The sequence below is a fragment of the Crocuta crocuta genome, unplaced genomic scaffold, assembly GCF_008692635.1.
Source record: "Crocuta crocuta isolate KB4526 unplaced genomic scaffold, BGI_CrCroc_1.0 scaffold591, whole genome shotgun sequence".
NCBI lineage: Eukaryota > Metazoa > Chordata > Mammalia > Carnivora > Hyaenidae > Crocuta > Crocuta crocuta.
The window spans coordinates 245,528-263,934 of NW_027528213.1; the positions used below are offsets into that span (position 1 = coordinate 245,528).

At 37.5% G+C, this 18,407-nt stretch overlaps 1 protein-coding gene across 2 annotated transcripts in view; it reads right to left on the reverse strand.

The window, feature by feature from the left end:
• The window catches only part of PDGFC (platelet derived growth factor C), a 191,516-nt gene that overhangs the window by 11,962 nt on the left and 161,147 nt on the right, over positions 1 to 18,407 (reverse strand). For both annotated transcript variants that reach the window (XM_077753040.1, XM_077753041.1), the window contains exon 4: positions 138 to 345. In XM_077753040.1, coding sequence (XP_077609166.1) covers positions 138 to 345 — 208 coding nt within the window. The remainder of the gene's footprint in view (positions 1 to 137; positions 346 to 18,407) is intronic.

Sequence of the window (18,407 nt, forward strand, 5' to 3'; positions counted from 1 at the left end):
GCATTCTTATTTAATATGTAAATATGCTCAAATTTTACAAAAATGGGTTAAATATATCACTAAGGAATTTTAAACTCTACTCATTAGAAGCTATGGTAGAAGAATCCAAAACATTCAAATCTGAAGACAGAACTTACCTCTGGATTTTCTTCCAAAAACAAAGGCTTTGCCAAGAAGTTGCCAAGTTGGCCTGTATAGATCTTCCAAGTCCAACTGCCATCTATCTGGTTCGAGATACCGAATAAGATCTTCCAACGTACTAAAGGCAGTGACAGCGTTATTAAGCAGATCCAGTGGCAAAGCTGAAGGGGGTAACACTGAGGGGCTCACAGCCTCTGTGAATTGCTGAAAGTAAAATGAATCTCATGTTAATTGTTTTAAAAATGACCATGTATTTCTTTTGGACTTACGCACAAAGTTGGGCAAACCAAGGCTGAAAATGCAAGAGAAAGGAAACTGTATTCAACATAGATAATTGTTTTGCAAAGACTTCATGTAGATGAATTCCAATAAATTTTCTGTGTGGTCAACGAGAAACACATTAACTTTCATTATCACAAACCATGGCAGATGTGGATATCTGTTGCTTAAATAAAAAGAAAATGTCTTGTGGTTCAATTACGGACTTCCAGTGGAAACTATAATAGAGTTTACCAAATTTTTCTTTTGCTTTTCACTTTTCATTTTCCTCAATCTGCAAAAAAAATCACCGGGGAGTTATATAAATGAGTGTCAGATAAATTAAAAACATAAAGTAATTAACCCAGGAAAACCTACAACAAATACCGGCGAAAAGTCTTTCACACTGGAGAACTTGTTAGTCAATGTAGCCAATGCACAACCCATAAAAAATAACTTTGATAAATTTGCCCATACTTTTTTTTAATAAACAGGATTAAAAGAAAGACACTGGGAGAACACCCTGATAAATGACATAACTGTCACAGAATTCGTGGCCAGAACATATAAAAAAACTCCAACAACTTGATAGAGAATGGGTAATTTCCAGACAAGAAGCTTCAGTGGCCAATAGACATATAAAAGCATGTTAAAAATCTTTAGTTATCAGAGAAGTGTAAAACAAAGTGAGGTATTATTTCACATACAAAAAAGGAGATACTATTTCACATACATGAGATTGGCAGGGATTGAAAAGAAAAGACTGCCAAAGATGTGGGTAAATTGGAATTCCTTCATTCCGCCTGCAGAAGTGAATGTAAATTGCTACATCCACTTCAGCCGATTTAATGGATATACACAGGATATTAGAATTAAGATTTATATGATGCATGTCCCTGTAATTCACTTTTATATTTAAAAAAGGTTTATATCCTTTTATTTGTGCACATGGAAATATGTGCAATAATATTCATCACAGTGTTCTTTGAAATAAACTTCAAAGTAATCTGAATGCCCATGGATAGAGCAATGGATTAAAAGACATCATTTAAATGGTAAACAAAAATAAGGCAGTAATTTCCATAAAAGTTCAATAACAAACCTGGCCCTGCAACAACCAAGTGTTAGAATGAGCTATAGTTAGGCACTGGTAGATCAGAACTGAAATCGAAATAGGCAAAATAAATACATGAACAAATGTTTAACTTATTTATTATTATTATTTTTTAAAGTTTATTTCAAGAGAGACAGAAAGAGAGTGGGGTGAGGGGCAGAGAGAGACAGAGAGAGAATCCCAAGCAGGCTCTGCACTGTCAGCACATAGCCCAATGTAGGGCTTGAGCTCACCAATTGCGAGATCATGACCTGAGCTGAAACCAAGAGTCGGATACCTAACCAGCTGAGCCACCCAGGCACCCCAATTATTTATTTATTCATTCACTCATTAATTCACTCATTTATTATAATTTTTAAAGTTTTATTCATGTAAGTAACCTCTACACCCAACACAGGGTTCACACTCACAACCCTGAGATCAAGAGTTGCATGCTTTTCTAACTAACCGAGCCAGGCCCCCCTATTTTTATTTATTATTATTATTTTTGCAGAGAAGGAGAAAGGAAGAGTATGGAATGAAGCATTTGTGTTGGTTGATGTTCATTCAGTAATACTTACAATAACAGAAAACTGATAATAAATCTAAATTTATGGCAATGGAAATATTAGTTGCACTGGACTCAAACTGAAATAGTATACCATCATTAAACAATAAGTCCTCTTCTTAGTCCTGTTTTTATTAACAGAAGAAATGCCTACTATGTAATAAATGACAAAAAAACCCCAAAAGTATATAAGTATACCTTGATTTAATATACATAAATGTATATAATATACATGTCTATATTGCTAACATTTTTATAATAAATATGGATTCCTTTTAGAGATCCAGTAAAAATAACATTTGTTGTAATAATTAAAAAATAAAAAACTATCATGTAAGCTCTTCCTTTTCATCCTTATCCTTTGGATCCTGGGCTAGACACTGGAAACAATCTATTCTATTCAGCAGACTCTAATGTTGTCTCCTTGCCTTCAGTCTTTCCCTATTCCCTTTATTCTGTGCTGCATAACCCTGGGTTAATCTACCTAAATAACTTACAATGATCATGTGATGAATCTGGACAAATGCCTAGAGTGACTTCTCATCTGGAGGATAAAACCCAAATTCCTCACCCTGCATTCAGGATCCTCACAATCTGACCTTGGTTCACCTTTCCCATTTAATCCTCTACTCATCAAAGACATGCACATTTTGTTCCAATCAATCCAGTCTCTTCACTAACTACTGCACATGTCATATTCATCCCAGACTTTGTACCTCTACACATGCTAACTACTGCTCCCCTTCCCCCATATACAAAGCTCTCTCTCCTGTGATCCGCATAATAAATCTTTACCATTTATAATGGCCTTTCTTGAAACATGATTCATCCATGAAAACTTCCTTAATAACACGATGGCCATATATCTCAATTGTGTCAATTTGAAGAAGATCCTTTCTCTGGGCTATCCTGTGAGCACATGGCTTGAAAAGCAGAAGCTGTTCTATAAATTAGAAAAAGGACAAAAAAAAAAGAAATAAAGAAAAGAACAGAACAGGAAAGAAAGAAGCAAAGAAAGAAAGGGAAAGGAAAGGAAGGAAAATAAAAGGAAAAAAGAAAAAAGAAAAGAACACAACAGAAGAAAAGAAAAGAAAAGAAGAGAAGAGAAGAGAAGAGAAGAGAAGAGAAGAGAAGAGAAGAGAAGAGAAGAGAAAAGAAAAATGAAAAGGACCAGTATTCTCTGCAGCAGGCATTATCCCCTGATGAGGCTCATAGCTTTTATGGGTGCAGATCCTTCTCTGTCCACAGGAAGAGGGGCACTTTTATAGATCATATTCAGCAGGAATGAATGTGGCAGTCTTGAGTCAACACTGATTTCATTCTTATTTTAAAGATCTAATTTCAATAATGTCAAGAGTCTGGCCAAAGTATTAGCATGAAGATGTTTTCAATTATTCAATCCAACTTTTGAGAGTAGAAACCAAATGTAATACATTTCTGTTTACTTCTAGTATTTTTTTAGTTGTCCAAGAAATGCAAAACTGCTGATAGAGAATAATATTATCATTTATAATGATATTATGGATATAAATAAACAACTGTCTAATAAAAGCTTTCATTGTTAATCTAATCAATTTGGTTAATATTGATTAAGTTTATAATGCGAAAAGGTTATTGCAGATGTTGTGCAAATTTTTAAAATATAAGCCAAAATGTATGTTTATATAAAGTGAAATTAAGGGCCAGTAATACTCAAAGAATAACTGAGTTATTACTCATGACTATGACGATATAAAACAAATCAAATGTGTCATGATCTGCACACAGAGAGTAAATGTAGAAAGCTAATAAAAAATATATTATTCATTAAGATGTCAGAGTGCAGATGTCTATTTTAGGTATGATATAAAATTGTTATTTAAGTCATTTTCAATTAGACCATAATACAAGAATGGTTTATTTTTCTTCCACGTTTGTTTGAGCCTCTCTGCATAGATCATTACTTCGTAAGCAACAAAAAGTTCCAATTGAAACCCACACTGCTGAAATAAATGCAAAGTATTTATACAAAAGAAAACAAAACAAAACAAGCCTGTACCATTGAACAAACAAAATATGCACACCTTGGGTTCCATGAAATATCAGCATATCAATCCCTGAAATGACAAAGGCTGGGAGAAACCAAGCTGGCATACATTACTGCCTGCATATATCAGTTGGTGTTATAAATCTCCAAGTCTCTAAATATTTAAATTAAAATAAGATAATTTTTTTTAAAAAAAAGATAATGATACACACACAGCAGTTCCCACCCCAACACAGGCGGGGATAATCAACTTGCTTCACCTGTGTTCAAAGAATCAGTCTTTGCACAGAACAGAGGAAGCACTGCTTTTACATAAGGGCTTTCTCATGACTCTTAACCACACCCCCTGGTTCAAGAACAACCACGTTGTTCACGTCTGTAGTTCTGCTTTCCTAAGTTGTCTAAAGGATTCTCAGAGAAAAGGGAGAGCAATGGAAAAAAGAAGTTAGAGGGGGACAAAATGCCCTCTGATCCTTTACATTTTAATTTTTCCTCTAATTAAAAAGTACTCTTTTCAGTCGAAGCCACAGTCTTTCATCCAACATTTAGTGTCTAAAGAATTCTAACAATATCTTCTATTTAAAAATACTAATGTTGGGGCACGCGCCTTTGATTGAATTGGATCTGCACATCCTCTACTCTCTCTTCTACTCACCATGAAAATAGAAACTTACTGGGGTGCCTGGGTGACTCCATTGGTTAAGCGCCCGACCTTGGCTCAGGTCATGATCTCATAGTTTGTGAGTTCGAGTTCCCCACGCTGGGCTCTGTGCTGACAGCTCAGAGCCTGGAGCCTCCTTTGAATTCTGTGTCTCCCCCTCTCTCTGCCCCTTCCATGCTCATGGCTCATGCTCATGCTCTGTCTCTCAATAATAAATAAAAATCATTTAAAAAATTTAGAAAAATAGAAACTTATTACTAAGTTATGGGTCATCCTAAGAATATTTAGTGGATGATAATGGTCAGTAATGGAAAGCACAGTTTCTTCATGTGCTGTAATGAAGTTAAACTGACACCCTTTCTTTAGTAAATCAGAAAAAAAGGCTTTTTCTGCCATTCCACGCAGGGCAGCAGTGACAACCGGGTGACTCTCAGTCCCAGCCTAGATGTTCAGGTATGTTACTTGTAAGGATATGGTGAAAGAGTAGAAAGAGATCTGAAATCTCTATACAGTGAAGTGTCCTGCTGAACAATACATTTCTAAAATGTCAGTGCCATGTACTAAGAGGTAAGAAGGATTATAAACAAAATTAGGTCTTTTAAATTTCTTGGTGAAAGTTACTCTGAATGACAGCATGATATGAGAGAAGAGGCCTGATCAAGAGTCAGTGAGTCTAGACTCTAATCCTGAAGCTGCTCCCATTTAGGAAAGAGAGTTTGGGCAAGTACTGTAACCCCTCTGAGCCTCAGTTTCCTCCTCTGTCAAGTGCTAGCTACTAAACTCAGTCACCTCTAAGTTTCTTTCCGGGTTTTAAATTTAAGAATTCTCTGTAATTATCAGGTACAAGAGGACTCATTTTCTTCACATCCTCGCCAATCCCCTGATCTCTTGTCTTCCTGATGATAGCCATTCTGACAGGTGTGAGGTGGCATCTCTCTGTGGTTTTGATATTTATTTCCCTGATGTTAGTGATGTTAAGCATCTTCTCATGCACTGTTAGCCATTTGGATGTCTGCTTTGGAAAAACAAAAACAAAAAAAAACAACAAAACACGTCTATTCAGATCCTCTGCCCTATTTTTAAATCGGATTTTGTTTCGGTTGTTGAGTTGTATGAATTCCTGATGTGTTTTGGATATTAACCCCTTATCTGATATATGGTTTGTAAATTTTCTGTCCCAGTCCACAGGTTGCCTTTTTATTTGGTTGACTGTTTCTTTGATGTGCAGATGCTTCTGATTTGATAGAGTCCTACCTAATTGATTTTTGCTCTTGTTACTTGTGCTCTTGGTATTATTACCAAAAAAATCCTTATGCAGTATTGATGGGGATGTAAATTTGCTCAGGCACTATGAAAAAACAGTAGGGAGGCTCTGTACAAAATTAAAAAGAAAACTACCAAGCCACGTAGCAATCCCATTTCTGGATATATATCCGAAGAAATGAAAACAGGACATTGAAAAGATGTTTGCCCTATGTTTACTGCAGCATTATTCACAACAGCCAAGATATGGAAACAACCTAAGTATCCATCAAGGGATGAACAGGTAAAGAAGAATGATGAATGTCAACAATGGAGTATTATTCAACCATGAGAAAGAAGAAATGGAGCTTGAGGGCATTATGTTATGTGAAATAAGTCAGACACAGAAAGACAAATACAAGCTATATTATTTCACTTATACGTAGAACTTTAAAAAGCTGAACTTGTAGAAACAGAAAATAGAATGCTGGTTACCAGGGGCTGGGGGGCGGGTGGAAGAGCTGGTGAGATGCTGATACAAACTAGCAGTTAAAAATGACTAAGTACTGGAGATCTAATACACAGCATTGTGATAATAGTCAACGATATTGTATTATATGTTAAGAGATCTTAAATATTCTTACTGTAAAAAAGACGTCATTATGTGATGTGATAGAGTTATTCGCTAATGCTATGGCAGTAATCTTACTGCAGTACAGAATTGTATCAAATTTACACCCTGTGCAACTTAAATTTACACAATGTTATATATCAATTATATCTCAATTTTAAAAAAAGAAGAAAAAAGAAGAAAAGGGTCCAATACAGCTTCAGCAAAATTTTGGAAAGCTTCAGAAGCAAAACATACTCCTTAGTAGGTTTGTGATGAGGCTGAACTCTATTTTTTTTTCTTTAAAATTTCCTGTTGCTTTAGGTTATCAGTGAATTTTGGGAGATACTGCCCTATGATACAACTAACATAATTTGACCTTTTTCTTTTCTTCTTCTTCGTCTTCTTCGTCTTCTTCTTTTTTTTTTTTTTTTACTGAACTGAGAGTGCATACAAGTTTACCTTGCCTTTTAAGAAGTGAATATCCTTAGAAAGGCAAACATATCTAGCTTATGGATGCTAGCTATGTGGCTCTAAAAATCAGAAGGAAACAGATTCATGTTCAGAGAATTGATATCAGCATGTTTTCAAATACATACAGATGCATGTTAGGTTATGAGCTGAACTGTGTCCCCCTAAAATACCTATGTTGAAGTTTTACTCTTCGGTACCTCAGAATAAGACTGTATTCAGAGACAGGGGCTTTAAAGAAGTAATTCAGTTAAAATGAGGTCATTTGGGAGGGCTCTAATCCAATCTGACTGGCCCTTCTAAGAAGAGGAAATGTGCTTACGGACATGCATGGAAGACACAGGGAGAAAATGGCTGTCTACAAGCCAAAGAGAAAGGCCTCAGAAGAAGCCAATCCTGTTGATACCTTGATCTGGAACTTCTAGTCTCCAGAATTGTGAGAATATATAAACTTATGCTGTTTGAGCCACGCAATCTGTGGTACTTTGTAAGAGCAGCCCTCGAGAACTAAAGCATGGTGTCATCGACTTCTTAATATCTATCACAGCAGCAAACCAAGGTTAATTTTATAGTATACCCATTAAATCACTTAACACGTAATTCAAAAGCTCATGAGGTAGGCACTGTAAACAAAGCAAACCAAAATACTTGCCCTGGTGAAGTTTAACCTTATAAGCCGAGTATTCTCTAAAGAGAGAGATTTTCCTTTTCCTATTATAAGTGTGATTTTTCCTTGCCAAAATAAAGCCAAACTGAGAATTTGCTATGGTGAATCACATGAGTAACCCAACAAGTATCACACAAATCCTGGTGAGCATGGAGCATAAAAAGTGAACTTAAGGGGTGCCTGGGTTAAGCGTCTGACTTCGGCTCAGGTCATGATCTCACGGGTTCATGAGTTCAAGCCCTGCGTTGGGCTCTGTGATTACAGCTCAGAGACTGGAGCCTGCTTCAGATTCTGCGTCCCCCTCTTGTTCTGCCCCTCCCCGACTCAAGCTCTGTCTCGATCTCTCAAAAATAAATAAACATTAAAAATTTTTTTAAAGTGAACTTAACATAAAAAAAACCCCTGAAAAATGGATCTATTTCTACTTTTGTCATTGAAAAGTAACAGGCAGAGCTGGGTTCACATCAAGTTATGGCCACCTGAGAATCAGTGTTACAAGCTGAACACAGGAAGCTTGGCTCCAAGAATAAGTCCTCTATTACTTCTTCAGTGTTAACTTTAAAGAAATCAACATTTTAGTGTTTTTGTATTTTACTATGGCTACTTTAAGTATTTTATGCATTTATTATCATCTTTTCCTTTTTTAGAGAGAAAAAAAAGCTGACTTCCTGTTTGGAACAATACTATCTGGATTGCTTATAATTTCACAATAAATTATTACGTATCTCTAAAAAAACCATAGCTTGTCTTTTTATTAGGATTTTTGTGGCGAGTGCAATTTTAAAAATATAACATTTACAATGAGTCTTCCCTGGACAAATACACACATACAAATGTTTACTCTGAGTAGCATAGCAACTACCACAAAACTTTCGGGGCCTACAAAGATTTATGCTGCAGCTTTCTTAGCCCTCTGCATTCAGTACATTTCAAACTGATAAGGAGCCTTTCACTTCATTCATACCTAACAGAAGGGCTAGGAAAGCCGATTAGGTTTTATTCTTGTTGCAGGCATTAAATACAAAGAACAAAATAAAAATCCAGGTGTTCTAAGAGAAGGGAAAAAAAAAAAAACACTTCAGTCTTGTTACATCATTTTGTAAAGGTGACTTCAATGTCATTTATAGAATGTCAAGCTGCTATAATGTATATAGGTCCAACTTGTAAGAGCTCAGGAGGCAGACAGGGCACGCAGACAAAACTGCCTGCCAGGAACAAGAGATGGGAGGTTCTGTAAAGACACAAGAATGTCCTGGAACAATTCATTTAAACATGCTTCTTTGTCCTGCCCCTTGTTCTTATCTCAATTCATCCAAAAAGTTATCTTGGTTATGTTTTTAAATTATTTTTAAGCCAGCACAGAAAAGCAAATGCTTGCATTCCTACTCGAGAACAGATGTTTTAATACTGTGTGGGTAATGCAGATTATATATTTAAGTGAGAAATCCTAGGGAAGAGGGCTGGCTGCATTCATGTCAAGTCTTAATATTGAGAAGTTCTGACTGAAAGAGCACGGTAATTGAATAAAACTTGACATATCTATACAACCAAGCCTAGTGACAGGACGGTATGAAAAGCGAGAAATGTTTATCACCCAGGACTTTCTTTTTTTCAAAGCAGTGATTTCAAGGCTCAAACCTGACACTGACCTTCAAATGCCAAGAGCTTTGTGGTTTCGGGCAAACCCTGAGCAGCAACAGTACTCTGCCGGGGCCCAAATATGGAAAAAGAGATGTTACTAGCATTGCTGAAAATGCTGTCTTTAAAAAAGTGATGTCGATGTTCATAAGCACAGCTTCTTACTAAATGAGCAGATGAAATAATTGCTACTGGCTCCATTGACCTATCAGCACGAAACTGGAGAATCACCACGACCTGACTACACTGACCAATTCCGACACGGTTACCCTCAAATCCTCCTCACCAAACATGTTTGCGGTGTGCAGGCGCCCCAATTAAAGCATTTCACCCTGATGCTAATGCCTTAGGCTGGAAGATCTCCCAGAAGCCAACCCTTTGCCAGGGAGCAGACGGACTTTGCACTGGTGAATCAACATCAACACACAGTTTTCCACTTCCTAGGTAAAGCTGTGGATTTAATAATAATCTATGTTTTTAATCTATTACTGTGGATTTAGTAATAATCTATACTGAAAACTAGAGTCCCACGGGACAACTAAACAACATACTCCCAAGCACATGTTCCACAATGGCATCTCTGGGAAGCCAAAATTAAGGGTTTTTTTCTAAGAATTTAAAAATTATTCCCCTGAATCAAAAAATGTGACAGGCCCTAAAAAGCTGGAACAACATCTACTAGCCGCCAAGTATTTGACAACAAAAGGCCACCTGACGTTTTTCCTAATCTTATTACATTGAATGCCTGTAAATTTGCTTTGTTACAGTACTCAAGAAATGGTCAATAGTAAGAAACTTCAACTGAAAGAGAATGTAAACTAAGAACATCTTCACTGAAACACCTGAATTACTGTTTACCTCGAACCCAAATCCCTAAGACTCTCTTACAGAACTGTCTTTTATAGTTCAACATCTATCCTAATTCAATCTATTTAATTCAACAACCTGTAAGGGAAATTTTTGGAACGCTTTGCGAAGATCTAGCTGAGAAATGATGCCTTATGTTGATAGATATTTTCAATTATATGTTCAATAAATTTAATAGATAAGACCCTCAACCTCAATTGAATTTTGTACCAGAGGAAGACCTTCCTTGGGTAAGAAACTGGTACAGAGTTATGTATTTTTTAATCACTTGATTAAAAATTGTAAGGAGATTGGGATTGTAAGGAGAGTGGGAGCAAGTAGCTGAACCTGGAGACAGTGATAAAAAAATCCCTCAGGACATGGCTGTGAGGAGTAAAATGAGACTATCTAATGGAAGGGGTTCACATGTATATGAAGTAGAAAGGTCACCAATGACTTCCTACTGCCTCCCCACCCAGCTTGAATCCAATGGTCCATTTTCTCCATCTTCATGGAGACGGAGATCTCCATCTTCTTACTATCCCAACAGATCTTCTCCTTAGCTCTGTTTACTGGTTCCTCTTGATCACTTTGCCTTTACATGCGGGAATGTTCCAAGGCTCATTGCTTGGATCTCTTCTATTTTCTGTCTACATGCTTGCCTTTAGTGATCTCACATCATTTCAAAGCATTACATGTGACTTACATGTGGACTACCATCAAATCCCTACATCTAACCTGCACCTTTTTGCTATCATAGCAAATGGCAACTCCATCTTTGGGAGTCATTCTTTGCACCTCTCCTTTGCTTACATCCCACATCAAAATACCTTGGTTCTACCTTAAGACTATGTGTAGAATCTGACCACTTTTCATTACCTCTGCTGCTACTATTTTATAATCCAGGCTACCATCTGCCCATCTGCAATAATCTCACTAGCCTCCCTGTTTTTGCCTTGCCTTTGGCAAATAAATTAAATAATAGAACTTTACGTGTTCTACCACAAATGGTAGACATTTTTATTATTTTAATTTTTCTAGAAACATGTAACTGTTTTGAAACATCCTATTTTTTTTTTAATTATGGCTTTTATTTTAAACATTCTATTGATTACTCACAGTCAAACCTGATGGAAGAGGTTGGTACACATTTTTACAAACCTCTCTTTACCCATTATGCCTTCTCAAAGTTGCTTTTCATCCTGCCCTGGGACACATTTTATCTGTTCAGAGGCACTCGGTAATTGTTCTACAGACTACAGATGATATAAATTATGTTCTCTTCAGACTAGGACAACCATGCCCACCAGCCAAGAAAACTGGGTGTTTCTGTAAATTACATGGTGCACATCTTAGTTATGTGTGTGTCTGCAGAGATAGATGTTCAAAGCACAGACAGTATCACTTCCTTAGAAAACTGTTTTAAGGATTAGGTAAAACAATATAATTTAATACTGTAATCAAAATTGAACTTTATATGTATTAGGCATTTTCGTGCAGTTTTTATTGTATATTTCGTTAATCACATTATATCAACTTTAGTCAAAACAAAAAAATTATTTTAAGAAATTTAGTTCAGGATTTATGTTGGTGTGTGCTGTATGGAGTGACATTACCTATTTAGTCAATGTTCCCTGATATCCCCACCCAACATTCTTATAACACTGACACGGCAAATCAGAGCTTGTTCTGCCCCAGAGGGGAAATCCTTGCTCAAACTCCTTTCTCTGTTAAAGCAGATTTATATTCAGTAGCTCTTCTCAGGAGAGAAACAGGAATTTCACAACAGCAAGGTAAGCGAATGCATGTCCAGGTATGTTTATGGCCAGGAAGAACTCTATGCTGAGGAACTTTAAAATATATATATATATATATATACACACATACATACATATAATGTCCTTAGCTCACGTCTCTAATTTCAGTTTTGGGAATCTTTATTCTTTGCCTATAAAGTCTTTATATGAAATTAACAAATAAAACCCCACCAAAAATGCAGGATTTCACTAGTCAGGCCCCCTGTGTAACTGTTAACTACAATGTGTGGGATTATACTGAAACAAACTCCTTAAAAGTAACTATTCAGTGAAAAGTGAATTACATTTCAATGATGGAGGAAAATATGAATGACAACTATTTTATCAAGCACTAAGTCACTTCCTTTTACATTTTTAATCACTCTGTGAGATTCCTATTTTGCCATAAAGTCTTCAAGGCTCATCTCCAAATCTGAACACTTCCAAAAAAGAAAAGTGTAAACTTTATGTTCTTTCCTTATGTCCTTTCGCACTGGTCACCACCCTAAAATGAAGTTGTGTCACATGGTCAGAATTTGGGGCAGGTCTAGAGAAATCCCCCAAGGCTAAAGAGAGCCTAGAATGTTCTTGTGAAAAGTTGCTGCCATTATCCCTAAACACACCTGAGAAGCCTTTTCCTTCTGTTATAATTTCCTATTTAGAATTTTACCCTAAAAAATTAGAGCTACAATCTAGAGTTTTCATTGTAGCATTATTAATAGAGAAGAGTAAAATTAAGATAAAATCCTAAGTGTTCATAAAAGATTGTTAAATAAATGATTATAATGTATGCATCTATATACCATGGCCATTATGTTGCCGATAATTTTAGTGTACATGGGAACAAGTTAGGCATAAGCCCTAAGAGCTTAGTGATATAATTACATCTGAGCTAAACTATAAAGCAAACAAGAGGATTTACATTCTTCTATCTGCATTGTGCAAAGAGACTAAAGAACAACCAGCCTAACATCTCCTTCATTGTTCCCTAACTTAAGGTTAATAAACACCTAAAAATAGACTCCTCAGATGTCACTCTGATATGTAGGGCACCTACCGGCAACCTGAGTCTTGAAATGGAGCAGGGAGCATTAACTAAAGGGATCACTGGACAGCTTTGTCAGTACAACTGAGACTGAGCTGTGATTCTAAAAAGTGTAACCTTCACCTATTTAAAGAAGGTAAAATTCTATCAACCAGAATAAACTAAATGGATTATTAAAATAACAGCTGTTTTCCGTAGGTAGAATCTAATGCATGGATTGGGAAGAGCTAGAATACTCGGGAGATACAAAGTCATGGTGAAGTTTAATAAAGTTCAAGGTCAATTTATAGCTGTCTTCCCATATTATTTTTCTTTGTCTTGCTTTGTACCCTGCCTCTCTACTCTGTCACCCTTTGTCTCAAGTGTCCAATGCTCTAGAGTCATCTTTATTCTCCTCCCCCCATCTTGCTTTATAAAAATCCTCATTGCTTCCACTCGTGTAGATAAGATACTAAGGGGGTGAAACATGTGGAACTAGTAACTGCTACCTGACACATAAACAGGTACATCCATAACAAATAGGCTCTTAATTATCCAAAGGTCATTTGCATGATATATTAATTCATTCAATTATTCAACATACTGAGCACCTCATATGGGTTAGACACTGTGCTAGATGCTAAGGATATAGTAATGAACAAATTCAATATATGTACCATTATAAAGCATATATCCTCCTGGAGGGAAACAGACCATAAGTACAATATATGAAACAAAGGGAACATTGGATGGTGAGATGTATATCAGAAGAAAAGTAAAGCAGGGAGGGGATAAGATACAGAAACAGCCTCAGTGAGAAGGTAACATTCAAGCAAAACTTAAAGGGGAAGAGAGTGTAAGTCATGTAGCTATCTGAGGAAGATTATTCTAGGTATTCAGAGTGGGAAGGCAGGAAGTATGTCTGGTCTATTCGAGGAACAGCAAGGATGGGACACTGTAGCCAGATCAAAGACAGCAGGGAGCCAGATAATATAGGAGATTGTAGGTCACTGTAAGGATTGTTTTCTCTGGGTGAGCTGGCAGTAGAGTTGCCAGATAAAATACAGGATGCCCAGTTACATTTGAATTTCAGATAAACAATGAATGAATTTTTAGTGTAAGTAGGACCTAGCAGTTACATAGCCATTCATTGTTTAGCTGAAATTAGAATATAACTGGGCATCCTACATTTTTATTCGCTATTTCTGGTAACGCTAGAAAGGAGCCATTGGAGAGTTTCAGGTAAAGGAGTGGCATTACATGACTAATGTTTACAGTCATTAAACTGTGCTGTTTATTTTAATTTACACATTTATTGCTGTGCTGAAAAGACATTGTAGGAAGGTAAAGGTGGAAATAGGGAGGCACTTAAGAGGCAGTTCCAATAATCCAAATGGAAAGCTTGAGGAGAGAGTTGGATATCTAAGAGATTTCAGGTTAGATGGAGGGACTGGCTATATAAATCTGGGAGCCAATGGCTTACAGATAGCACCGAAGCCATGGGACCGGATGAGTCTGCCACATGAGTGGGTGTTGATGAGGAAGAGATGAGTACCATGGTTTCCCAGTCTGGATGAAGTGATCTTGATTCAAAAAGGGAATGACCCTATGGATATTCTCACCAAAGCCAGGCTAGAGAGAGGAGCTGGAATCAGTAAAGGGGACTGAGAAGGAGCAGTCAGGAGGAAAATGGAGAGTGTGATGATCTAAGAACAAGGTGAAAAAATGTTCGGTGGAAGGAACTGAGGATCAGCTATGTCAAACACTGATGACAGGTCTAGGCAGAGGGGGACTGAGAACCTTCAACCAGATCTGGCGATATGCATTCATAGGAGACCCTAACAGGTGCAACTTGGGTAGAATGGTGGGGTGAAAAACTTGCTGAGTATGAGTTAGGAGAGAATAAAAGGAGAAACAATCAGAGACAGCAAACACCAAGAACTGTTCTGAAGAGGTGCTGACAAGGAGAGCAGACACCAGCTCTGGGAGCTGGATAGGGATGTCGGCCCAAAAGAATAACTTTTTTTTTTTAATCAGATGAGAGAAAGAGTAGCATGTTTGTATGCTGAGAGGAAAGAACAAATAGAGTAAAAAAAAATAATAATAATAAGATGGTTGGCGCGGGGGGTGCATGTGTGTGTGGTGCGGGGAGAGAAGCCTGCGGGCATACCCTTAAAGAGGAGACAAAAGGATCTGGAAGAGATGGAATTAGGCAGACAACCCAGTTCTCCAAGGTTGACCCAAGGTCACAGGAGGGTCAGGTGTTGAGATACAGTTGAGAGACAGGGAAAGAACATGGGGAGAGCTTGTGGAAGTCCTCTTCTGACTGTATTCTTATGAAACAGGAAGCAAAATTCTCTAGAGTGAGGATGGGAGAGCTGATGCTGGAGGTCTGAAGAGAGAATAAATGGTAAAATGGCAGTTGTGGAGACTGGGAGAGAGGATGGGCGGAGAAACTCTCCGGCAGTGTCCAGCAGCACTACAGAACACTTGAATCAAAAATAGAAGTGGTGTCAGTTAGAATGACAACGGGAGTTCATTTGTGGACACTATCCATGGTGTGGGGGCATAACTTTGTGGGCTCGGTATTTCCAGAAACTTCTTAAACTGGGTGCACTTGCTAGAAATCTCAGGCTAGGAGACACGGGCAAGGGGTCACAGCAGGCAAATGCTGCGGTGATGGGGGCACAGAAAAGCCCAGGGCAATCACTGAGCATGAGGGAAGACATAGAACTAGAGCTCAGGGAAGAATGCCACAGGGTCCACAGAGCATCACCAGAACCTCCAAGGTGTCCTGAGATTAATGAGGACTTCCAGAATGTTGTTGCTGAGGCCTTGTTAGAAGCTATGAGGAACTCAACAAGAGTCTATACTAATCTATTTTTAGAGAGTGTTAAAGACAAACCTATACAAAAAGGTTGTTACATAGAACGGTTAAATTTAAATATCAGAATCCCAGCCAGACCCCAAATCCCTACTTGAATGAAGCATCTGGCTAATTCAGTCGTCCCATTGAATTCGATGTTACTTCTCGTTCAATGCAGAAAAAAAATGCTCATGTTAAAAATCGAATGCTAATCATTTTTTTCCTAACCGATTAGACTAAAAGAAGAGTATTTGGTTAAAAGTATTAACTTCATGAGGAACTTGCAACTTGCTGCATAAGCAGTGTAGTTTCAGACAAATCAGCTTTAAAGGCGCTTTTTTAGGTCTGATAATATGAATATTCATGCAATGAATATGGTGCCGCTTTTATTTCCTGTTTTTCACAAATGGTTACTTTAAAATAATTTATCTTTCTAAATGCCTTTCCTGTTCACTGATGTGGAAACGGTTTCTGGCTTCTGATGATTTTATGCAGAATATATGGAAATAATTATAGCCTAGTCCCAGCGAAACTGTGGTTTTTAGATGCGCTGATCAACTGCGGTTTCAGCTTGTGCTACTGCTGTTCACGATCTAGGAAGTGGTTAGTTTTGTTCTGGGGTTTAAAGTATAGAGTTATATAATTGTTGACACCGAGCTAACCTCTTCCTTTGATATTCAGGGCATGGTATAATCCTGTACTGACTGTGTAAAGCAGCTCCTTAGTGAACTTTGGAAATACTTGTCTTACTGAGGCCACTGCTCCAACCTGAAAGCGTGTATTTCCTGTGCTAGCCAAAGTGACTGAAGCTGGTAAGATGGGAGTTTTTCCCTCTCACCACACACAGAGTGCAGACAGAAAAACTTAGGAATCTTCAACAGCTGCCCAGAAAATCATTTTTCTGATTTCACTTAAGAGTAATGTACAAAATGAGGGTGAGGCGCATAATTCTTCACTTGAAAAGTATGCACTCTAAAATGCTAAATGACGTACGCATTTGTGTTTGAAAATATTTATGTAAAATTTAACCTAAGACAAGAGAGTCCAATAAACCAAAAGTATCTATGTGGAATGGTGGTACAATGACTGGCTATCATTGCCAAGTACTTTACATATACTGTCAGCGGGAGGCTACGAAGGTCATCTAAGTTCTGCATGGGCATACATGTACATGTGCACATGCACACGCCCCATCCAGAACCACACAAGTCATTCTTACTGAAAATTAGGCCACTTGAGGAATGGCTGACAAAACTGAGAAACTGAAGAAGCTGAGGAGTCCAGTCTGAGGTAGTAAAAAATTATGGGGCATCACTTAAAACTGGAAGGGATATGTGAGACAATGCTGTACCATGGAAAACATATGGAATTTTGAATGACAAAAACCTGGACATGGACCCGGATCCAACATCTATTATTTGCGGGCATGATCACGGCAGACCACACACTCTATGTGTTAGAGTATTTATAGGACAAAGATAACAATAAATAAGCCACCTAATTTACAGGGTTGTTCTGAAGGTCTAATAAGATGATGTGCATAACCATATTTTATAAGGTATCAAGTGATTATGCATCACCAGTAATGGAAAAAGTCAGTAAAACCACTGCATGCAGTTTCAAAAGGAAGATTAGGACCAGTGAGAGGGAGTTAAGAGAAGAAAGTTTTTGCTAAATGTAAGAAAGAGATTTCTAAAAACAGTATCGGTTAAAAACGGAGTGGCCTCAATAGCTAAAAGATAATGAATTCATGAGTTTTATGCCAAAGTCACTTTTGTTTGGGAAGCAGAGAGATTGTGAATCAGATGGAAGATATGCAAAACTAATTTACAGGTTTCTTCCATTCTTGAAACTCTATGGACTTGGCTGGACAGAGTCAAAATAACACAAAGAGAACCTTCAGCCTAAAATGACCTCCAAGATCCACTGCTTTGTGCTTTGCAAATCCTACCCACCCCAAATTTTCTAAATAAAAAACATTAACTTCAAGAAGTAAACACAGAAATTTGCATCAATTGTTCACTGAGATTTTTAAAAATCAAAATTACCTAACAAACATGTTAATGTATGTGAACGTATTGTGTAATCTGAAAGGCAGAACACAAACTTAGGTATAGCTATTATGATCCTACACAAAGAAATGGGTAATTCAATTAACAAGGTAAAGGGTGGAAACTTGGACATGTTTTATTACTTTATATGAGCTGAATCTCTTTTCCTGACTCAGTTTTATTTAGTTTTCCCCCCCCCCCTTTGTAAATTTCGTTTATGTAAGTAATCTCTACACCCAACATGGGACTTGAATGCATGACCCCGAGGATAAAGAGTCTCATGTTCTTCCAACCAACCCAGCTCGGTGTTCCCGTTGCTTTCTCCCTGCCCCTCCCCCGCTCCCCGCCGTCTCACTTTTAAATTTCAGTTCCTATGTTAGCATCAGTTCCACATCTGGATGGTGGCGGTGATTTCTCAGGCAAACCGCAAAGGGTTTCCCCGGGATTAA